A 24,872-nucleotide genomic window follows, 5' to 3' on the forward strand; every position below is an offset into this window, starting at 1 on the left:
AAATTAATATATTAGTTTTTAAAGTTTTTTACTTAGGTAATCCCTATACACTGTGGGGACTCAAACTCACAACCCCAAGATCAAGAGTTTCATGTTCTTCTGACTGAGCCAGCCAGGCATTTCTACTTATTGTTTTTTATAAGACAAAGACAATTGGAAATAAAGTCATCCTACCCACCCCACACATCTAAGCAATGCTACATGAGGATCACGCCATAGGTACTGCTATCCAATCTCCAAAGTGTCCAAGGAAAGAGATTCTAGAACTTTTCATGACAGGGTCTTCAGTCGCCATAAATACCTGCCCGAGTACAAAGCGTAAGGAATCAAATGAACAAAAACATGAACTCAAATACCTGGCTTTGTGTGGCCTGCTCCATCCAGCTTCTCAGTGGCCAAAGTCACAGGTACCACATCTGCCTTCAGCTCTTCCTTTCCATCAGTATCCATGCCTTTCACTATGATGTTCACATTCACCTTCTGACCAGCCCTGGGCTTGACCACTGGGTTAGCATGCTTCCAGAAACGCTGTTTCAAGGCTTCCAGTTCTAGATCCAAACACCAACAAGTACGTCAGTTTGCCATGCTTAAACTCTTTCCTTTAAGATTCCAGTTCTGTTTAAGTTCAAAAAGTTGCCCCGGGGGGAAAAAAATACCTAAAGACACCAATCACTGCTTTGCTACTAACACCTATGTCAAATTCATACCCATATAACTTAACCCAAACTAATAAAATGTTGCAATTGTTCTTCCCCAGTATACTTCACAAATCATTTTACAGTAGAAATTTATAACTGAAGTTTCTAGATGTAAACAATTCTTTCTTTTCCTCATTTTTAAAATTTAAATTCAGTTAATTAACATATATTAGTAGTTTCAGATAAATGTAGGCAATTCTTTTTTTTTTTAAAGATTTTATTTGACAGACTGAGATCACAAGTAGGCAGTGAGGTGGGCAGAGAGAGAGGGAAGCAGGCTCCCTGCTGAGCAGAAAGCCCGATTCAGGGCTTGATCCCAGGACCCTGAGATTATGACCTGAGCCGAAAGCAGAGGCTTAACCCACTGAGCCACCCAGGTGCCCAAATGTAGGCAATTCTTAAAAAAAAAAGTACTGAACTGGTAGAAACTGCACCACAATTATCAGTCATTCAGTGGCTTAGTTTTTCATAGATTCCAGCCTCTTTTTAAAAATTTACCTAGGGGCGCCCGGATGGCTCAGTGGGTTAAAGCCTCTGCCTTCGGCTCAGGTCATGGTCCCAGGGTTCTGGGATCGAGCCCCGCATCAGGCTCTCTGCTCAGCAGGGACCCTGCTTCCTCCTCTCTCTCTCTGCCTGCTTCTCCGCCTACTTGTAATCTCTATCAAATAAATAAATAAAATCTTAAAAAAAAATCATTAAAAACAAAATTTACCTATTCTGAACATTTCACTATTAATTAGCAATCTTATTAAATACGGAAAACATCAATTAAAAAGGGGAGAGAAATGATAATTCATCCAGTTAGTGATGTAACTCAGCAGCAGGACTGGAAAAGTCTGTTGGTGAAACTGTTATACTAGTAAGATCAATATCATCCGGAAGGAAATCCTATTTACATGTGGTCTCTATACCACACACCCAACTAGTATACAAAGGGGAATATATATGCTGGGAGCAGTTAGTTCAGTGGTCCAATGACAATAGGATCTCTCTCCACTTCCCCATTGCTATAATAGCTCAGAATTTCTTTTTCCTTTCTCCTTCAGCTAGCTGTGACCTGGCATCATCACCTTCTGCCTCTGTTTAAGATCTCACACCACAGTGGGCTGTTTTAAGAGAGCTGACAGTTATAAAAAGATTCCTTTGGGATTAAGGTTTGTTAGATATTTTCACGTGCCTTCTCTTCCATCTAAAATGTCCAGAACACTCCAAGTTTGATTCTTTTTCTAAAATGCACCTGAGGACACCTGGGTGGCTCAGTCATTAAGCATCTGCCTTCAGCTCAGGTCATGATCCCAGGGAACTGGGATTGAGTCCCACATTAAGCTCCCTGCTCAGTGGGAAGCCTGCTTCTCCCTCTCCCACTCCCCCTGCTTGTGTCCCCCTGCTTGTGTCCCTCTCTCACTGTGTTTCTCTCAAATAGATAAATAGAATCTTTTAAAAAATTAAAAAATGAATGATAAACAAAGGTCTAGGAAGAGAAGATGTAAGTTTGCACCTGCTTTTCTAGCAGTTCAGTAAGGCTGGAAGCAATGGGGAAATGCAAGTGGAAAGGTAACAGAAGTAAGCAGGTTGTTATTGGCACCAACAGAACAGAACAAATGGATGTGGAGGAAGATATGTTTGGGACCCAAAATAATAGTGAGGCAGAGGAGTTGCCTTCATTCTTCTAGAGAAAGTCAGTCTCCTTAAAGCTCTTCAACTCCAACGTACCTGGCACCTACTTTCCTTGCCTTTTACTACATGACTCAACCATCTCCCCCCTCACCCTAGAAACCCTGCTCAGGCTCCTCTCCCTCAATCAGTCTCTGCCCAGCTCCATTCATGTCCTCCGTGAAAAGTCTGCTCCAGCTCAGGTCTCCACCAGCAGCAGCTTGAATATAAAACTGTTCTCATTCTCATATTTTAGTCCAGAAAGTAGAATTAAGGGCAGAGATTATTCCCTACACTATTATGGGAAGCAGGAGTCCTACATTTCTAGCATCCCTAAGTTGAGATCTACCTGCCTTTTCTCATGTAAATATTATTTTATGTGAAGTTAAGGAAACTAAGCTGTTCCTACTGCTTTTACTCTTAACCCTTTCTCCTGTCCACCCAGCTAGCCACCAGATTGAACTTCCCAAAATGACTATCTGATTGGGTCATTTCCTTTGCTAAAAATCTGTCTGTGGTTCTCTTCTAACAAAAGGAAAAAGGCTCAGCTCCTTCCAGGGCCTAAAAACCCTGCATGACCTGGCTTCTCATTACCCATCCGCAATGCCTTTGCAATCTTCACTCTGGCTCACCAGAATACCCTGTTCTCTCTCTTGTCGCTGTTGGGCCATTTGCAGGTCTGTTCCCTCCACCAAGAATGTCCTCCCTCACCTCTCTGCTTTGGAACCTCCTACTTGCCTTTCAGGACTTAGCTCTGGTCTTGGTTCCTTTCAGAAGCCTCCCTGACTCCCAACGAGGTACTCAAGGGAGCTACCCTTCCTCTAGTCTCACAGTATACACCCTTACCATCCAGTCATGTAACGGTCTGTGTGCCTGCCTGTCCCTCCTACTAGACTTGAACATCCTTGAGAGCAGGGACTATGGCTTGAATACACAGCAGCCAACACCAGGCTAGATAAAAGTTTCTTGCATGGATAAATAAAAGTTGATCCTAAGTTCATACATATGGAACTGGCTGGCATGGAAACCCAACTTTCACGTCAAATACTATTTCTGAAGGAAAACATATTTTGAGTTAAAAATAAATGCCTACGACGTGCCAAGCACTGTGCTAGTTCCCTATATAAGCCAAGTGTAATGTTGGAAAAAATGACCCAACCTCTCCAAGTTTCTGTCTCTTCACTGCAAAATAATACCTGGGGCTGTGAGAATTAAGAACAATAATAGAGAATCTATCAATGTCTAATATAGTAGGCACTAAAAAAAAAAAAAAAAAGAAAAAAAGAAAAAGTTTTTTCCTGTTCCTGTCTCAGTCCAGAACAGTCTAGATTCCCTCACAGTGTCTAGTATTGTAACTATTTAAGAAATGTTTCTTCCCCCTCTTACTCTGGCGCTGTTCAGATTATTTCTGGTCCCATATCACAAAACTTTCCCTCCACGTTCAACAACTTATTTCCCTGCTTCTTTGCTAATGGAGCTATACTGGTTCTGTTATACAACTCTTTTCACTTCACCTCCTGCTCTGGTCAAACGGACTTATCCATCCTACCCATATGCTCTATGCAGAGCTCACTCTGTCCCTTCCAAGAAGGTCGTTCCCTCCACTTCCAAAAAACCCACCCATTTAGTCAACAAAGACTCACAGGGTATAATTTAGACACTAGATACCATGGATGACAGAGCACCTGCCCGCCAGAAGCTGTTATGGTTATGATGTAAGTAATTTCACTAATAATAGAAATAGGAGCCATTATTTGAGTGTTTCCTTATGCCATCTATTTCTGGGCCTTATTTCAATACATCTTCACTACAGCCCTGGGAAGTGGATATCCTTTTTTTTTACCCCCTTAAAAAAGATGGCTCGGAGAGGTCATATAATAGCACATTCAAGGTTAAACAGTAAGTAGCATAGTCCAGATTCAAACCTTGGTCTTGCTACAAAGACTTATTTGCTGATTATCATGCCATACTGTACAGTACAGAGGAGGGAACACCCAGTTCTACCTACTATTCAGGATATGGTAATATTACCTAATATGGTAATACATGAACTCTGAACTCTGTCTTGAAGGACCATTCATCATTCACTCATCCAACATAAATGCCTATAATTTGTCATCCTCTGTGGAAGCACTGGTGATAGAGTAAGGAACAAGCCAGAAGATCCCTATTCAAAGTATAAATGGAAAGGCAGTGAACAAGTAATTACATCCACCTACTCTTCAAGCCTTCTTTTAACCACCTTTTGGAAGAAACCAATCCTTCCTCTAAAGTGTCAGAGCACTTTATGCTAAGTGTTTCCTTCAGCAAAGACTACTTTTCCCTTTCCCTCAAATAATTTTTTCCAATCATCAGTGACACACGTTCATTCTAGATGTCACTTTCCACCTTCTCTCTTGCGTTATTACTGTTATTTTCATACTTATCTCCCCTACAAGAGTGTAAGTAGCTTAAATGTACGATAAATTTTAGATTGCTCTTGGTGTGCCCTACAGAACCTTGCATGTCCTGGATAGTTTAATATTTGTTAAATGAGCGGAGAAAGAAAAGAAATTCAGTTTGCAGACAATTTACTGAACCAAATGTTTTTCTTTATAGTGAAAAAATGAATAATGCTGGGGGTGCCTCTGTGGCTCAGTCGGTTAAGTGTCTGCCTTCTGCTCAGGTCAAGATCCCAGAGTCCTGGGAACGAGCCCCACATTGTGCTCCCCTCTCAGCGGGAAGCCTGCTTCTCCCTCTCCTACTCTCCCTATTTGTGTTCCCTCTCTTGCTATGTGTGTCTCTCTCTGTCAAATAAATTAAAAAGATCTTTTAAAAAAATGAATAATGCTTTTTTGGATGTCATACCATAATACAACAGTGACGTACCTCTTTTGTATACTAACCTATCAACAGGCTTCCATTTTTTTTTTTTAAGATTTTATTTATTTATTTGACAGAGAGATAGTGAGAACAGGAACACAAACAGGTGGAGTGGGAGAGGGAGAAGCAGGCTTCCCACCAAGCAGGGAGTCCAATGTGAGCCTCGTTCCCAGGACTCTGGGATCTTGATCTGAGAGGAAGGCAGACGCTAAACGACTAAGCCACCCAGGCACCCCAACAGGTTTCCATTTTAAACAAGGTTGAGAACACTCTGATGCCCTGCCAAATTTATCTAAATAGGTTTTTACCCATATCTGGTACGTCTGTAGAATACAATCACGTGTGGTTATGGGTTCCTCCTGTGTTCCCTATCCTCCATAGTAGCAAATAATAGAAAGTTGCAAATAAATTACTCTAGAGGCTCCCCCCAATTCAAAGGATTACCTCTGTTGGTCTCAGGTTCTTCAAGTATCACAAAGGAATCTTCATCAGCACCCAGTCGAGGTTTAATGGAAACATCTACCCCCAGTTGCTTAAGTCTATCCAGAGTGAACCTCCTCACTTTTTCAGGTGGCACAATTATTGATTTGGTTTGCTGCCCAGGCTCCTCCACCTTCTCATCTGCCTCTCCGGTTTTCTTCAGGATTTCCTCTTCCACCAGAGCATGAGGTTCAGGTGCCATAAGCCCTCTGGCTTGACAATCTTTGTCCTCATTCTTGAGGAAGCTGGATTCCTGTGGTGCCACAGAGCTGTCCTCAGGTGAAGGTCTATTGTCACTCTGCTTCTGTTTCTCCTGAATTTCTTGCTCTTCACTTCCCATCAAATCCTTACTGCAAGACTCGTCTGATCCAGTAGTGATCTGGGGTTCCTTTGAAGCTGCAGGGAGGGCATGAATTTCCATTTCATATCCTACACCTGTTGTCTGCTCAGAATCTTTGCTATGGTGGTCATTACTCTTCTCACTTGTATTTGCAGTGTCTGTGGTTTCTTTGGGATGGCTTGACTGATACTTAGATGACCTAGAGAAGGGAAAATGAGCTGAAGTTGAAAACTATCCTATGTGTGAAACTCTCATAATAATATCAATTAAATTGGTTTTAGGAGTGAGTAATCTGAACTTTTAAAACCAGATGGTTGTTATAAAACTGAATATTTACAAAAACTATAATCACAAGGAAAGAGAGTTCTTACTTCAGTAGTGCCATGGCATTTCCCTGGCAAGTGGGTCGGGGTTTACGTTTGAAGAAATCATGAATGGTTTTATTCTCAGGCATATGATATGGAAGATTAAGTGCAGACTCTATAAAATGAAACAAAACAAGCAAATACATATACTGTATATTTGTAATGTCACTTCATACTCAGTTAACTAAACAGTACAGCGAAAGTCATCATGAGAAACAGAAAACAATCCTGGATTTAATAAAGATGTGATCTAAGTACAAAAGAACTTCCTAAAGACCAGTGGCTTTTAAACCTAGTTGTGAAATCAAACTGATCCAGGAAATTGTTTGTTTGTTTTTAAATGTTTATTTATTTGACACAGAGAAAGAGGAAGAGAGCAAGCACAAGCAGGGGGAGCAGCAGGCAGGGGAGAAGCAGGCTCCCCACTGAGCAGAGAGCCCAAAGTAGGGCTTGATCCCAGGACCCTGGAATCATGACCTGAGCCCAAGGCAGACACTCAATGACTGAGCCACCCAGGCTCCCCTAAAAATAAAGTCTTAAAAATCTCGGAGGGGCACCTGGGTGGCTCAGTGGGTTAAGACTCTGCCTTCGGCTCAGGTCATGATCCCAGGGTCCTAGGATCAAGCCCTGCATCCGGCTCTCTGCTCAGTGGGGAGCCTGTTTCCTCCTCTCTGCCTGCCTCTCTGCTTACTTGTGATCTCTGTCAAATAAATAAATAAAATCTTAAAAAAAAAAAATCTCGGGCACTCGGGTGGCTCAATTGGTTAAATGTCTACCTTTGGCTCAGGCTGTGATCTCAAGGTCCTGGATTGAGCCTCACATCAGGCTTCCTATCCAGGGGACAGTCTGCTTCTCCCTCTGCCCCTCCCCTCAACTCATGCACATGTGCACTCTCTCTCTCAAATAAATAAGTAAAATCTTAAAAAAAAAAAAAAAAAAATCCCTAACAGCCAAGTTGAACTTACAAAGAAATATTGTGATTTGCCTCAAAGTTACTGCACTGGTTTACATTACCTCGAATAAGGCGCTGAGTTTCACTATGCAGTTTTTTTAACGCTTCCTTACTTAATCTGGCTGCCTTTCTTTCCTTAGAGAAAACAAAAAGTGAGACTACATTAATGCTATTATCCAGAAAGATATTCATGCTTCAAGAGTTTGCCCTCTCCAAGAAAAGCGGACAGAGAGAGAAAAGTAAGCAGTAAGTTCAGTACAATATAAACTCAAGATTGCTTATTTTGCCTATCACAGAATTAATTTAACACAATCCATATTTGTGTCCCTACTATATACAAAGCAGTATCTTGGGTACCAGGAAAATATGACAGACATGATAAAATATTTATCCCTCAGAAATTCACAATCTCCTGGGGAAAGAAATCAACATGACAATTATACAGAGCTCTATCTCACCTTCCTTATGGTGCTTTTTGACGACTCAGTTTCTTCTCCAAACGGATACACTCCACTCTCCAAAGACAGTTCCTTTTTCTAGAAGAAAATATTACAAATTGAAAAATATGGAGAAAAATTAAAATGAAGGGGCACCTGGGTGGTTTAGTCGGTTAAGTGACCAACTCATGATCTCAGCTCCAGTCATGATCTCATGGGTCATGGGATCCAGCTCTACATGGCACTCTGCACTGAGCAGGTAGTCTGCTTGGGATTCTCTCTCTCTGCCCATGCCCCCAATACAGTTCGCTCTCTCTCACTCTCTCTCTCTAAAGGAAATAGATAAAAATAAAAAAAAAATTATTTGAAAAAATTAAACTAAAATAAGAGGATATTGGCTACTCAAAAGATCGGTTTTGTATCCCAACATCACATTATGCTATGTTAATAATGAGTCAAGAATTATCAAATAAAAGTTTTAAACATACTGCATCCCTATAAAGCCTAGAAAAAAATTTACTGTCTTGAATGGAGGTTGGGCTGTTGTTTCTTACATTTCTTTTTTTTTTTTTTTTTTTAAAGATTTTATTTATTTATTTGACAGAGAGAGATCACAAGTAGACGGAGAGGCAGGCAGAGAGAGAGAAAGAGAGGGAAGCAGGCTCCTTGCTGAGCAGAGAGCCTGATGCGGGGCTCGATCCCAGGACCCTGAGACTATGACCTAAGCTGAAGGCAGCAGCTTAACCCACTGAGCCGCCCAGGTGCCCCTGTTTCTTACATTTCTTTATTATATCTTTCCCTAAGGAAGGACACTGACTCCTAGGGAGCTAAAGATAATCTTAGCAAGAACAACTGTGCTTCCAAACACTCAGGACAATAATATTTGACTGTTCCTTCTCTTTGATACCTTTCCAGAAACACTTGAGGTTCATTTCATAAAAGCCACAGGATTATAAAATTTATATCTCAACAATATAAAGTATCTCGTTTTCCCCTTAACTTTCCTATGAGGGCAGCCAAAATACTAGCTTCCTGGGGTGCCTAGGTGGCTCAACTGGTTATGCATCTGACTTTGGCTCAGGTCATGATCTCAGGGTCCTAGGATCAAGTCCCGCATCGGGCTCTCTGTTCAGCAGAGAGCCTGCTTCTCCCACTACCCCTTCCTTGCTCTTGCTGTCTCTTTTTCTCTCTCTCTCTCTCTCAGTTGCTGTTTCTCTTTCTCTCTCAAATAAATAAATAAAATCTTAAGAAAAAAAAATACTAGCTGGGGCGTCTGGGTGGCTCAGTGGTTTAAGCCACTGCCTTTGGCTCAGGTCATGATCTCAGGGTCCTGGGATCGAGTCCCGCATCGGGCTCTCTGCTCGGCAGTGAGCCTGCTTCCTCCTCTCTCTCTCTCTCTCTGCCTGCCTCTCTGCCTACTTGTGATCTCTCTGTGTCAAATAAATAAATAAAATCTTAAAAAAAAAAAAAGAAAAGAAAAAAAATACTAGCTTCCACACAAGTTAGCATGTCTATCCCCTGTACTGTCTGATTCCAAAATTAACAACCAAAAAACCTACATCAATTGCCACATGTTTTTCTTCAGTTAAAAAAAAAGTTCCAACAGTAAATCAGAAGATAAAGCAAAGGTTAGAAGCAGTGGGTTAGCTCTTCTGCAATCATCTTTTACTTGCCTTGTATTTTTTTACTTTCTTTTTCACAGCTGCTCTTATTGATTCTAATGACTCTTCGTCTTCCAATGCAGAGTCATTTTCCTCTTCCTCCTCCTCTAGCCCAGTTTCAAAAAGGTCTTTATCCACAAGAAGACAGCCACTGTCATTAAATGGCTGTTTCACATCATCTTCCTGGATGATACATAAAGAAAAAGCAAAATCCAATCACCCAAACTCCAATATTTCACAACATCATAAGGTAATTTGGATCAAGGCATAAAAAGCTCATATTCCATCAGTAGACAAATATATGGCATTCTAGAACATTCTCTCTGGTTCCTACCCACAATTTTCCTTTGAGGTTCATGCTGTGATTTTAGTGTCCTAAACTAACTTAGTAAACAGTATATATATTTTTTGAAGAATCAATTAAATACTTATTAAGCAACTACTTTATAAAACTTGATGGTTTCTCTAGTTAGCAAATAAGACTTGACTTATGGATACCTAAAAAACTCTCCTCTGAAAGTTAATTTTCATTAGAACAGAGGCAGCAATTAATCCATGTGCTCACAAAGAAAATCAGAAATCTATTAATTTGGAAGTGTCCATTTATCCAAAATGAAGAATGAGACCAACAAGTTTAAATTACTTTTCTCATTACTCACAATGCAAAACAATCAACTCAAAGCTATATTCTGAGTGCAGAAACCCAAGAACTGAAAGCAACTCTTTCTAAGATGTTAACTTCATCTGTCTTAGAAAGAACAAATGTATTCTTTTGAATATACCTCATTTTTTGTTTCCTTTTTTTTTAGCCGCCTGATTTTTTCCATCTTTTTTTCCTCTTTCTCAAGTCTTCTCCTTGATTTTACTTTTGCTTTTCCTTCAGTTCCTTCTTTATCATGTTTGAGTTTTTTGGAAATCTTTCTGTCAACTGGGGAGTCCACAGAGTTTTCAGATTGGAGACTCTGCTCTAAGCAAGGCATCACCTGGGTTTCAAGGTTTTCCTGATACAAAGACTCCTCGATGTCATTTTCAGCACTGTCTGCCAGAGTTTTATGAATCCTTCTGACTTTTCCACTTTTTCTGGCATATAAATTCTCTTTATTTTCCTCAACACTGTCATAGGGAGTTTTCTCTGGAGAGGCATTTGTGTTCTCTCTCTCAGAATCACTGTCTTGTAGCACCTTCCTGCTTTTCAATTTCTTACTCACGAATATCTCTTCATCTGAATCTGGAGAAAACATAATTTTTTTTAGAGGTCTACTGTCATTTGGCCCGCCTCCTAGTCCCATTGCTTCTCAAAAACATCCAATTATCCATGTGCTATGTCACCTTGTGAAATTATGTAACTACCACTAAGAACTGACTGTAGCAAAGTAAATCTAAAAATAGGTTTTGAAAAACATTTTCCCTGGAAAAATGTCTCTTACTAAGAAAAATAATTATATATATTTACAAAGTGTAAAGTTGTTCTAATTCTTCTGGCAGGTGTTAAAAATCCTTTTATTAAAGGATGAATGCATTCAACAAGGCAATGTGGTAGCTTCTAAACATTTTATACATTCAATACCATTACAGAAATGCTTAATGTCAAAAGGGTACAAGCACTACTATTTTGTTTTTATACTAAATAAGATAACAAGGTTAGGCATTAATAATTTAACAAACCAAAAGAATAATGAAATTAATTCCAACCCACTTACAATCCAGGCCCACACTCTATTCCTAAAAACAAAATCACTATTACAAACCTCCGTCACTCAAGGGTACAATGGTTTCGCAGCTGCCTTGTCCACTGTCTGAAGGACTATTGGCTTCTTCCTGTGAAATGAGCTTTGAATCACTGATTTCTAGGTGAACCTAGAAAATGAGAACATACTTTGCATTAGTCAGTTGGGGACAAAAACCTCTAAGTACATAATGATACATAAATCATCAAAGGATTGTAAGGCTGACGTAAGGAAAGCACCAATACAATGGTTCAACGAAGGGTGACATTAAGAATTACTGGACAGGGCGCCTGGGTGGCTCAGTGGGTTAAGCCGCTGCCTTCGGCTCAGGTCATGGTCTCAGGGTCCTGGGATCGAGTCCCGCATCGGGCTCTCTGCTCAGCAGGGAGCCTGCTTCCTCCTCTCTCTCTCTCTCTCTGCCTGCCTCTCTGCCTACTTGTGATCTCTCTCTGTCAAATAAATAAATAAAATCTTTAAAAAAAGAAAAAAAAAAGAATTACTGGACAAGGGGCACCTGGCTGGCTTGGTTCAGTGCAGCATATCACTCTTTTTTTTTTTTTTTTAAAGATTTTTATTTATTTATTTGACAGATAGAGATCACAAGTAGGCAGAGAGTCAGGCAGAGAGAAAGAGGAGGAAGCAGGCTCCCTGCAGAGCAGAGAGCCCAATGTGGGGCTCAATCCCAGGACCCTGGGATCATGACCTGAGCCAAAGGCAGAGGCTTTAACCCACTGAGCCACCCAGGTGCCCCTGAGCATATAACTCTTGATCCCGGGTTGTGGGTTTGAACCCCAAGATGGGTGTAGAGATTACTTAAAAATAAAATCTTAAAAAATAAAAATAAATCACTGGACAAAAAACCAAAAATTCATTGTTCACCTTTGAAGAATGCTATAGAACCAATGGCTTTATTTGCGTAAATTATAAGTAATGGTGCGTAAATAAAAAGAATCAAGCATTTACACATATTCTGTCTGAACTACTGCTCAGTGTATTCAAACGACATGTTAAATAACACCACAGAGATGCAATCCAGATGTGAAAAACTCTATAGAAAAAACTATGTGCTTCCTTAACAGTAAACAGCAAGAAAAAAAGAGAAGGGAGAGGGACCTATATAGAGTCAAGATACACACACACACACACACACGCATATCAACAATTGTAATATGCAAACTTTGGATCCTGTTTCCAATAAACTGGAAGTATATATATGAGTCAATGAAATATGAACACTAGATATTTAGTATTAAGCAACAATTCTAAATTTTTTAGGTGTGGTAATAATATTTGTGGTTATCTGTTTTGGAAAGCTCTTCTCTTAGAGATGCATTATGAAATATTTGTAAATGAAATGATGTCTGGGATTTGCCTCCAAATAATCCAGTGAGGGGGAAAGTGGGTGGGACCATAAATGAAATAAAATTGATAAGATCTGATAACTGTTGAAGTTAGGTGATAGGTTCCTTATACCAGCCTTTCTGTGTTTGTTTGTTTGAAATTTTCCAAATAAAACCATTTTAAAAGTCACAAGTAAGGGGCACCTGAGTGGATCAGTGGGTTAAGCCTCTGCCTTCGGCTCAGCTCATGATCTCCGGGTCCTGAGCAGGGGAGCCTGCTTCCGCCTCTTTCTCTGCCTACCTCTGCCTACTTGTGTTCTCTCTCTGTCAAATAAATAAATAAAATCTTAAAATAAAGAGAAAAAAAATGTTTCAAAAAAGTCACAAGTAAAAAATATAAGTAGGACTGCTGTGTTAGGTGACTTGACCAGTTAGTGACCAGGCTGATCCTAGAGGCCAGATCTCCTACATCCTTGGTGTTCTTAGGGCTCTGAATCGACATAATAGGAGGGTAAATATTAACATCTGTAAAGTAGTAGGGCACTACCCATCTTATTGGTTTCTCAAACAATTATTAAATTGATTTAAATGTTTGGTACCATTATTTAAATAATAACCAAAGGTAACAGGTACTGAGAAATCACTGAGGATCATCATGCATGTGCTGCTGTTTCTCTCAACAATCCAAAGCAGTAAGATTTTTTTGTGGATGCTGAAACTGAGTTTAGGTAACCACATAACTCTGTACACGGTGTTGTTCTGAATCACTTTATTCTAGGCAATCTGTACCAGTATCAGCAACAATCAGGGCCAGGAACAGGGTGAAGACAGAGTCAAGTCTCAAAAACCTCAGTAATCAAGATAGTATCTTAGTGCAGTATTTAAAAAAGACCAAATTGATAAACTATGGTTCATGAGGTCGGCCAACTACTTCTGTAAATAAAGTTTTATTGGAAACAAGGCCAGGATTAGAGGAAGGTGAGGTGGAGTAGTGCAACTGCAGGGTTTTACTTTATTTTTAAAAAATACTGCATTAAAATACTATCTCAATTACGGAGTTTGGGGGAGCCCTCTGAAATTCTGCCCCCAAGGCTAGTGTCTCACCCTAGTCCCGCCCCAGGAAAGAACACGGGTCTGAAAACAGATGCTTCCATGCCCAATCCCGCCAGCGATCAACCAGCCACCAGCCGGGAAGCCCCGAGACTGCAGCTTCTCTCCGGGTCCCGTACGATGACCTCAAAGCCCCCTTGCAAACTCAATTCCGAGTTCCCAGAGACTCCCGCCGTCCACTTCCGGGGAACCCCGCCCCGCAACCCTCGGCCTGCCTCGGTTTTGGGGAGCTGAACAAGGAAGAACCCCGGCGGCAGGAAACGCGCCAAAGGGGAGGCCGGACGGGCGGGGCCAGCTCAGGAACCGCTGGCGGCCGCCTGAGCGCGCCGAAGGGGCCACAAGCGACGCCGCCGAGCTCACCGAGGGGCGGGAAGCCCAGCGCGAAACTGGACAGCAGGGTCGCTAGCCCACCCGGCTGCGGAGGTATCCCGCCAGGCCCGACAGCGCGCCGCGCCTACACAGAGCACGCCGGGAGCTGTAGTCCTTCCAGCGTCCGCGACCCGCTCCGCCCGGCTCGACCCCTACCCGACACCGCTCCTCGGTGCCAGGCCTCTGGAGCCGTGGACGGGGATCTGTGCACGAACTCACCTCAGAAACTACTTCGCCGGTCATGACTCCGGCTTCCCCGTCGCTTCGCTGTAACGGAGCAGGTCTCCAGTTTCTTAGCCGGGGTGCAGCTGCTCCCGCCGTCTCCAGTCAGGCGACACTGTTCGAGCTTTCGCGCCCAGCCGGAGTGGAGGCCCCGCCCTAGCGATTCGCACCAATCCCGAGGAGTCTTTCTACATGAGGCCACGCCCTCCACACTGTCCTACCAATCACAAAGCGCCTTCGGCCAGTCCCGCCCGTATAATCTGGGTTGGGTTGGCGGGTCCCGGCTCCTCCAGTCAATTGAACCTAAAGGAGGCTGGGGGTATCGCGTCTGCGGGCCGAAGGGGTCCTCTGACCTCGTAAGGCAGTACCAGGCGAGTGGTGGCCTTTGACCTTTGGCCCTTGCCGCAGCGCATTTTGAGGAGTAAGCCTTCCACGCGGGAAGTGAACTAAGAGAAGATCCCAGGGCAACCGAAGGTACCTGTGGGGATTTTCTCCAAGACCTCCCTCCATCCCTAGAGCAGCTAGATCCTACCTGCTCCTTCTCGTACCTTGCATTCACGCTGCCCGACATCGACAAAGAAGAGTTTTGTGGGCTGCTCAGATACCAAAGAATATCCTTGGATAGACTTTACAATTTTATTTAAAGTTAATTTGAGGGTGCCTGGGTGGCTCAGAGGGATAAGCATCTGCCCTGGCTCAGGTCATGATCCCAGGATCCTCTGGAGCCCTGCATGGGGCTCCCTGCTTGGCGGAGAGTTGACTTCTCCCTCTTTCCCTCCCCCTTGCTTGTGCTCTCTCTCTTTCTCTCAAATAAATAAATCTTAAAAAATAATAATAATAAAGTTAACTTGAGGACGCGGAAAACACCTACCTATCCATTCCTCGACTCTTTAGATAAAGCAAGAAAAAAGAATAAAAGATCTGGAGTCAGACTAAGCCCAGACAATTCTAATCCCTTGTCATTATGCTGGTCACATCTTTTTCCCCCCGCGGGTCCATTCTCTGTCATTCCTTATCTTGCTTTGTCCAGGCAAGGTTGACTTCTCCCCACTGTGTTACCCAAGTTCCCTTGACCTCAGGCATCTGGTTGAGTCAAACTCCTGGAAGATACTTTACAATGTTACTGTTAAGGAGGAGATCAGAGAGCACCAAGAAAGAAAGGCCACTGTAGTTACTTCACTCTCATGATCCTATCCACTGGTAGGTAACCGGCTCCTTCTAGTTTTCCCAGGACTTTTCCAGTTTTAGCACTGAAAATCTCACCTCCTGAGATTCTCAGTCCCAGGGAAACCAGGATAGTTAGTTACTATATCCACTGGCCTCCTCTTCCAAGTTTCTAGCTTTAGCTGGGTTCAGATAAAAATTCTCTTTCCTCGTCTTTCTTTCTTTACCTCCTCACCACTTCTCAACCCACTTTTGCCCCCTCCCCCGGATCCCATTATCCATCCTCTTCTCTCCCATCCATATAGCCGCATTTCTACCCACTTCACTATTTCTACTTGATGATTTCCAAATACACAGCTATAGTACTCCTCCTTCATATTTGGAGAGCCAACATTTATCAGGGGCTTACCCTGTGACAAAACACTTGCAAGAATTTTGCAAACATCATTTTTAGCCTTCAGAGTAAATTTGTAAGGTAATTAATATATTATCTCCATTTTTACAGGAGACTAAACCTTTAAATTCTAGTAACTGGTGGAGCCAATATTCATACCCTGCTCAGTCTGACTCCAGAGCTCATACTCCTCCGAGAGACCTTGCCTGAGCCCCTTCTCCATTCTCCTTCCATCCCCTGTTCTATTTTCCCCAACAACACATCTGCTTGAAATTTTACTTTTATCTATTTGTATATTGCTGCTCCAAGAGGACAAGCACTTTGTTTCCTTTAACACCATATTCTCACTAACTAGTTCTACAACTTGAACAGCCATTGGAATGTCCTGAAGAGCTGGTAAAGAAGGTTGTTGAACCCCACTCCTGCAGTTTCTGAGACAATGTGTCTGATGTGAGCCCCAAGAATTTTCTTTTTTTTTTTTTAAGATTTTAGAAATTTTATTTATTTAAGAAAGAGCAAGCGAGCACAGGGAAGAGGAAGGGGCAGAGGGAGAAGCAGGCTCCCTGCTGAGCAGGGAGGCCAAGACAGGGCTGGATCCCAGGACCCTGGAATCATGAATCCCAGGACCCCGGGATCATGACACGAGCCCAAGGTAGACATTTACCAGGCTAAGCCACCCAGGCACTCCAAGTCCCGAGGATTTTCATTTCCAACAAGTTCCCAGATGATGCTAATGCTGCTGGTATGGAGACCACACTTTGAGAACCAAGGACTTAAAACATACCTGGCTCATGGTAGGGAAATCAATATTTGTTGAACTAATTCCTTCACTTGAAACTATACTATTCATGAACTCCTTTTGGAAATGAATAAATGAGATAATACTCCTGATATTAGCATTTTCAGAAGTAATTAGCATTTTCCTCTCTGAAGAACATCTATTCAGTCACCAGAAAAACAAAGAAAGAGAGCCTTGATTTGGAAAATGAGTGGAATGGGTGAGTTAGGAAAGGGAAACCTTTTACTCTATACATTTACTTGTGCTAATCTAAAACAAGTCTGTATTTGGAATTAGTAATCTATATTCTCAATCTTTTTTTTTTTTAAAGATTTTATTTATTTATTTGACAGACAGAAATCACAAGTAGGCAGAGAAGCAGGCAGAGAGAGAGAAGGGGAAACAGGCTCCTGCTGAGCAGAGAGCCCTATGTGGGGCTCGATCCCAGGATCCTGAGACCATGACCTGAGCCGAAGGCAGAGACTTAATCCACTGAGCCACCCAGGCGCCCCTCTATATTCTCAATCTTGTTGGTTGGCACCATAATCCATCACTCACCAATTTAGAAATCTGGGAGTCACCTGACTCCTTTCTGTCTCTTGACTCTCAAGGTTAATCATCCAACAAGCTCTGTTTAGGAAGTTGATGATGATGAGGGAAATCTCTGCAGCGTTCATTTTGCAGAGATTAGCCTGAATCTGTCCAGTAAAGGGCTTTGTAAACTTAGGTGAGTCATTTAGCTTCTCAGAGTCTTGTTTTCATTATTTATAAGTAGAAAACACTGGATCCAATCCAATCAAATCAGATGGAGTCTCCAGTGGGTTTCATTGGCAGATCACCTGGACGGATGGTACTCTACAGGAAATATTTTCAGTACTGAGCACACCTAATCTGGTCATAGAAGTTAGGAATTGTTTTTACTTCTAGGATCTATCCTTATGTCACACAAAATCAATATTAAAAAGGAATCCTTAGGGGTGCCTGAGTGGTTCAGTGGGTTAAAGCCTCTGCCTTCGACTCAGGTCATGATCCCAGGGTCCTGGAATCGAGCCCCACATTGGGCTCTCTGCTCCGCGGGGAACCTGCTTCCTCCTCTCTCTGTCTGCCTCTCTGCCTACTTGTGATCTCTGCCTGTCAAATAAATAAATAAATCTTAAAAAAAAAAAAAGGAATCCTTATTACATGTCTATGAAAAAATAATCTGCAGGATTTAACATTGTCAGCCCATTCCAAAGTTATATATACATTTGCTCACCGGAAGACAAGAGCAGATTCCAAAGGCTTATGGAAGTTTGGAGGGAGAAAGCTGGGATTAAATTCCATATTTTATTTCACCTTTTCTGCAAATTGAGAAAGTCTCCCATGTTTAAGTTTTAGCACTACTATTCTGGTGGTAAGTGTGAGGAATGGCTTGCATTTCTCAAGTCCTTGGCCATTGAGCCTTTATCCCTGGAGAAGCACTGCCACCAAGTGGCAGACCTTGGTCATATCATTCCATCTATTCCCTGTACCCACTCCATTCTTAAAAAAAATTTTTTTTTTTTTAATTCAGAATTGTTTAAATTTTCCCTTGGTGCAGTGAAATAATTGCATCTCCCAAAATCTGCCTTCGAAAATCATTTCAGGGGCGCCTGGGTGGCTCAGTGGGTTAAGCCGCTGCCTTCGGCTCAGGTCATGATCTCAGGGTCCTGGGATCAAGTCCCACATCGGGCTCTCTGCTCGGCAGGGAGGCTGCTTCCCTCTCTCTCTCTGCCTGCCTCTCCGTCTACTTGTGATTTCTCTCCGTCAAATAAATAAATAAAATCTTAAAAAAAAAAATCATTTCAGGGGCGCCTGGGTGGCTCAGTGGGTTAAAGCCTCTGCCTTCGGCTCAGGTCATGATCCCCGGGTCCTGGGATTGAGCCCCGTATGAGGCTCTCTACTCAGTGGGGATCCTGCTTCCTCCTCTTTCTCTGTCTGCCTCTCTGCCTACTTGTGATCTCTGTCTGTCAAATAAATAAATAAAATCTTTTAAAAAATCATTTCATGCAGTAATTCCATATAGTTTAAGCTTCTCTTGGCAAGTGCCTCACTGTAAGTCCAAGGTTATTTTTTCTAGCTTCATATAAGTAATAGTTGACCTTTAAAAATGTCACAGGACCTGACACATAAGGACTGCTTACTACATAATTGTTGAATGAATGGTGAAAATACCATGGCCTAAAAAACAAAACCGAAAACTCTCAGGGCCTCTTCCCAAGGCATGACAGTGCACAGGCCATCTGCTATTTTGTATTCAGAAGCTCCTTTACTGCAACTTTCTTTTCTTTTCTTTTTTTTTTTTTTAAGATTTTATTTTTTTGACAGGAAGAGACACAGTGAAAGAGGGAACACAAGCAGAGGGAGTGGGAAAGGGAGAAGGAGGCCTCCTGACAAGCAGGGAGCCCAATGTGGGGCTTGATCCCAGGACTCTGGGATCATGACCTGAGCCAAAGGCAGACACACAACTACTGAGCCACCTAGGCACCCCTTTACTGCAACTTTTGGCAAGCTTAAGTATCTATCCAATATTCCTCCGCTCATTTAACAGAGCATCTATGTTAAACCTATTCTAAACACGGAGACTATAAAGATCAATAAAATACAGTTTTGTTCTCAGAGAACTTCCCATTGTTGGTTGGAGACAGGCAAACAAATACGCACATGTGATAGTAGAAGTGTGTACAGATAGCTGTGGGGGCCTAAGAAAGGCAAGTGACTTTGCCTGGGGTAAGCCAGGGGTAGATGACTCCTGAACTGAGTTTCAAAGAAGGATTGGAGCTGTCTCGGCTGGCACAGGGAGGAGAAGGCATTTAGGTATCTGTAGGGGCTTGATAAAGCATGTTGTGCTTGGGGAGCTAAAAGTAGGTCAGTATGACTAGAGCCCAGGGTATGCATTTGGGCAGGGAAAGGGGAATGGCCAGAACGAAGGTTGAAAGTTAAACAGGGAACAAAAAAAGTCTGGCTTGCTATGCTTAGTCTAGTTTTTAGACAAAATGAACTGGGCATCTAGGGGTGGGCGTGGGGGTTGTAAAGAAGGAGAGCAATGTGGTTTGATAATATGTTTGAGAAAGATTATTCTGGCAGGGTATGAAGGCTGGATTGGAAGGGGATTAGACTGGAGGCAGGAAGACCAGTTGTCTAGGTGGGAGATTAGAGGGAACTGAACTAGGTCAATGATAGCAGCAATGGAGAGAAGGAGATGGATTGGGAACAAAGAGGCAAATAGGAGGAGGGCTTGTTGGATGATTAACCTTGAGGGGCGAGGGACAGTAGAATCAGTGTGACTTTTGTGACTCTCAGGTTTTCAGATTAGTGGGTGACCAATTCTGGTGCCATGTACCAAAATTGAAAATATACATAATTAATTCTAAGTACAGGCTCACTTAAGCTTGGCCCAAAAGCTTGGTTAATATGCAGAACAAAAGGAGCGCCTGGGTGGCTCAGTCAGTTAAGCATCTGCCTTCAGCTCAGGTCACACCTGGGATCTGGCCCCGCATTAGGCTCCCTGCTTAGCAGGAAGCCTGCTTCTCCCTCTCTCACTCCCCCTGCTTGTGTTCCCTCTCTCGCTGTGTCTCTCTCTATCAAGTAAATAAATAAAATCTTAAAAAAAAAATTGTAGGGGCGCCTGGGTGGCTCAGTGGGTTAAAGCCTCTGCTGTCGGCTCAGGTCATGATCCCAGGGTCATGGGATCAAGCCCCACATTGGGCTCTCTGCTCAGCAGGAGCCTGCTTCTCTCTCTCTCTCTCTCTCTCTCTCTGCCTGCCTCTCTGCCTACTTGCGATCTCTGTCAAATAAATGAATAAAATCTTTTAAATAAATAAATAAATAAATAAATAAATAAATAAAATTGTAGAACAAAAGGTTTCCCCTTCCAAGCTACCCCTGTCCACACCTTGTCCACATTGCAGCTCTCTCTCTTAGCTTTCCTGGTGACTGAAGAGGCACTGCTCAGGCACAGACTCCTCTGTCCATTCCATCTCCAAACTCCTCTCCATGCAGTACCCAGAACCTCAACTCAGCAGCTCTTTGTATCCTGTTCGTATAATTTCTCCTTAATTTTCTTTTCCTTTCTGGCTTCCTACCCAGGGGCAGGGAAAAGGGAAAGTGTAAGAAAAATTCCTCTTCCCTGTTTGTCTTTTTTTCCTCAGGCTTTTGGCTTCAGTTTTTGTGAAAACCCAAGGATTTTCGTGACCCAACCCTCCTCCAAAACCTTATAGACACTTAATTGCTTGGTGTTGCAAGGAGTGTTTAATCAGACATCAGCATCCTCAGCACTTGGTTACTTATACCTCAATCACATGTTCCTCGAGTCTAGGGAGACTCTACATCTTTAAGTATGTCTAGGGGAGAGGATTCCACCACAGAAGGACAAAGGGGATCTGCTCCACTTGTGTTTTCTATTAAATTTTAGCACCTGCTTTTGGGTAGTCTAATGCCTACTTCAGACATGTCAGATAATTTGACTGTACCTAGAAGGGCAGAATCTTATACTAATATAATAACTCCTTCAAGCACAATATAGGTGGGGAAGGAACACCTCCTAAGACAAGAGGTGGTACTGGACAGACAAAACAACATGGTTCCCACTATAAGCCCAAACAATGTTTTTGTTTGTTTTTTTTTTAAAGATTTTATTTATTTATTTGACAGAGAGAGAGATCACAAGTAGGCAGGGAGGCAGGCAGAGAGAGAGGGGGAAGCAGGCTCCCTGCTGAGCAGAGATCCTGATGCAGGACTCGATCCCAGGACCCTGGGATCAGGACCCTGGGATCATGACCTGAGCCAAAGGCAGCGGCTTAACCCACTGAGCCACCCAGGCGCCCCCCAAACAATGGTTTTATTAGTGATATTCAACCAGGGGATTTATCACAGTTGTTATAATGCCCCCCTCCTTTACTGGAATTTAGAGGGTAGGGCCACGGTTGCTAAATGCAATAAGCATGGAGGAAGAGGTTTTTTTTTAAGATTTTATTTTTAAATAATCTCTCTACCTAAAAATAATAATAATAATAATAATAATAATAATCTCTCTACCTAACATGGAGCTCAAACTTCTACACTAAGATGAAGAATTTCATGCTCTACCAACTGAGCCAGCCGGGGGTCCCCGAGGGAGAGTATTTTAGGCAGGGAAGATACAATGGATAAGGGCACTGAGATAGGAATGATGGTAAGATTTTCAGGGAATTGTGCAATCAGTGACTTCATGATGACAGAATGGATGGTAGGGGATAGGATGTCAAGATTATTGAATTAAATTCAACTCGAGGATCTATAGAATGTCTTTTTGGAGACTGAATGTCTGTTAGATACTCGGAATATAGGGAGAGAACGAGACAAGGTAACTTCCTTTGAGGATAAAAAACACAGAGCAGAATATGATGAGTGTTACGGGAAAGATAGGAAATCTGCACTCTGGGAAGCATGATCACAGCAGAACTTGAATATGAAGGTGGAACTTTAGACAGTCATTGACTCACTTCACAAACCTTTACTGAGCATTGTGATGGATTGCTAGAATAATCACAGCTTTTTTGTCCTCTCCCTTCCTCAAGGTGATTTGTGTCTCCCATCTAATTCTCAGTCTCAAATCTGGGCCTTCCTTGTTACTTGCAGTGATGAACAAACTGTAGGGAAGGTAACATTGTATATACAGCTTCTGGGGCTAAGCTTTAAGGAAATACAGAAATATAACAACGGGAAAGGACAGTCTAATAAATGGTGTTAGGAAAACTGGACAGCCACATGCAAAAGAATGAAACTAGACCACATTCTTATATTATACCCAAAAATGAACTCAAAATGGATCAAAGACTGGAATTTAAGAAACAATAAAACTCCTAAAAGAATACATAGGAGGTCAGCTCCTTGACATTGTTCTTAATAATTTTTTGGATCTGACACCAAAACCAAAGGAAACAAAAGGAAAAAATAAAGAAGTGGGACTACATCAAACAAAAGCACAGCAAAGGAAACCATCAACAAAATGAAAAAGCAACCTACTGAATGGGGGAAAATATTTGCAAATCATATATCTATAAGGGTTTAATATCCAAAATACATAAACAACTATACAACTTGGTATAAAAAAAAATAAAAAATCGATTAAAAAATGAGCAGAGACGCATCTGGATGGCTTAGTCATTGAAGCATACAACTTCTAATCTCCGGGTTGTGAATTTTTAAAAATGAGCAGAGACTCTGAATTGACATTCTTCCAAAGAAGACATATACATGGCCAACAGGTACTTGAAAAGGTGCTCAACATCATTCATCAGTAGGGAAATGCAAATCAAAACCACGATGAGTGGGATGCCTAGGTGGCTCAGTTGGTTAAGCAGCTGCCTTTGGCTCAGGTCATGATCCCAGCGTCCTGGGATCGAGTCCCACATTGGGCGCCTTGCTCAGCAGGGAGCCTGCTTCTCCCTCTGCCTCTGCCTGCCATTCTGTCTGCCTGTGCTCGCTCTCTCCCTCTCTCTCTCTGATAAATAAATAAAATCTAAAAAAAAAAAAAACCCACAATGAGTTATCACTCACACCTGTTAAAGTGGTTATCCTCAGAAAGACAAGAAATAACAAGTGTTTGTGAGGATGTGGAGAAAAGGGAAACTGTACACTGTTGATGCAGCCACTTCCTCAAAAAATTAAAAATAAAACTACCATATGATCCAGCAGTTCCACTTTTGTGTATTTATCTGAAGAAAATGAAAGCACTAGCTTGAAAAGATATATGCGTTCCACCCCCCCCACCAGGTTCATTGTAGCATTATTTAGAATTGCCAAGACATAGAAATAGACTAAATATCCATTGATGGATGAATGGATTTTTAAAAATGTGATACACACATACACACACACAGAAGAATATTATTTGGCCATATAAAAGAATGAAATGTTGTCATTTGCAACAACACAATCTTCAGGGCATTGTGCTAAGTGAAAAAAGTCAGAGAAGAGCAAATACCATATGATCTCACTTTTATATGGAATCTAAAAAACAAATTCATAGATTTCATAGATACAGGGAACAGATTGGTGTTTTCACAAGGTAGGGGTGGGGAAATGGAGAGTGTATGAAATGGAGGAAGGGAGTCAAAAAGTATAAACTTTCTAGGATGCCTGTGTGGCTCAGTCAGTTACACGTTTGCCTTCGGCTCAAGTCATGATCCCAGGGTCCTGAGTTCAAGTCCCATATCAGGCTCCTTGATTGGTGGCGAGCCTGCTTCTTCCTCTGCCTGCCACTCCCCTGCTTGTGCCCTCTCTCTCTCACAAATAAATAAATAAAATATATTTTTTTAAGATTTTATTTATTTGTCAGAGAGAGAGAGGGAGAGAGCAAGCACAGGCAGACAGAATGGCAGGCAGAGGCAGAGGGAGAAGCAGGCTCCCTGCCGAGCAAGAAGCCCGACGTGGGACTTGATCCTAGGATGCTGGGATCACAACCTGAGCTGAAGTCAGCTGCCCAACCAACTGAGCCACCCAGGTGTCCCAAATAAAATCTTTTTTTAAAAGGCTCAAACTTCTAGTTATAAAATAAATAAGTCTTGGGGATATACTGTGCATCATAGTGAGTGTAGTTAATAATACTATGTTGCATAATTGAAAGCTGCTGAGAGTAGATCTTAAAAGTTCTCATCACAAGGAAAAAAACGATAACTATGCATGGTGACAGATTGTGGCAATCAGTTTGAAATATTCAACTGCCCCCTGAACAATGTGGGGAAATGGATTGGTGCTGACCTCCCCATCCAGTTGAAAATCCACATAGACTTCTGATGCCCCCAAAACTTAACTGTTGACCAGAAGCCTTCCCAATAACATAAGAGTACATTAACACATATTTTGTAAGTTGTATACATAATGTGTTGTATTCTTTTTTTTAAAGGTTTTACTTATTTATTTATTTGAGAGAGAGTTCAAGCAGGAAGAGGGGTAGAGGGAGAGAATATCAAGCAGACTCCACACAGTGGAGTGCAGTCTGTAGGTACCGTATTCTTACAATAAAGCTAAAGAAAAGAATATGTTATTAAGAAAATTATAAGAGATTAAAATTATAAGAGATTAAAAAAGAAAATTATAAGAGATGATCCACTTACAGCATTCTACTGTAAAAATGCACATATAGGTGGATCTACACAGTTAAACTCATGTTGTTCAAGGGTCAACTGTATAAAAATATTGAATCATAACATGGTACACCTGAAACAAATATTACGTTGTATGTCAGTTATACCTTAGTGTTTAAAAGTGTATTAAAAAGGAAGGGTTAGAGGATGACGGGTATGGTTGGGGGATAAGG

The 24,872-nt window shown here is 41.9% G+C and overlaps 1 protein-coding gene across 1 annotated transcript in view; it reads right to left on the reverse strand.

The window, feature by feature from the left end:
* CLSPN (claspin) overlaps positions 1–14,369 on the reverse strand; it is a 32,386-nt gene extending 18,017 nt beyond the window's left edge. Inside the window, exons 1-9 of the mRNA XM_082686841.1 lie at positions 14,214–14,369; positions 11,197–11,305; positions 10,231–10,676; positions 9,461–9,631; positions 7,809–7,886; positions 7,413–7,485; positions 6,405–6,513; positions 5,658–6,232; positions 357–548 (exon numbers count right to left, since the gene is read on the reverse strand). Of these exons, the coding sequence (XP_082542967.1) occupies positions 357–548; positions 5,658–6,232; positions 6,405–6,513; positions 7,413–7,485; positions 7,809–7,886; positions 9,461–9,631; positions 10,231–10,676; positions 11,197–11,305; positions 14,214–14,237 (1,777 nt within the window). The 5' untranslated portion in view covers positions 14,238–14,369. The remainder of the gene's footprint in view (positions 1–356; positions 549–5,657; positions 6,233–6,404; positions 6,514–7,412; positions 7,486–7,808; positions 7,887–9,460; positions 9,632–10,230; positions 10,677–11,196; positions 11,306–14,213) is intronic.
* Positions 14,370–24,872: the final 10,503 nt, after the last annotated feature.

This window comes from Mustela nivalis (genome assembly GCF_964662115.1).
Source record: "Mustela nivalis genome assembly, chromosome: 10".
Taxonomy (NCBI): domain Eukaryota; kingdom Metazoa; phylum Chordata; class Mammalia; order Carnivora; family Mustelidae; genus Mustela; species Mustela nivalis.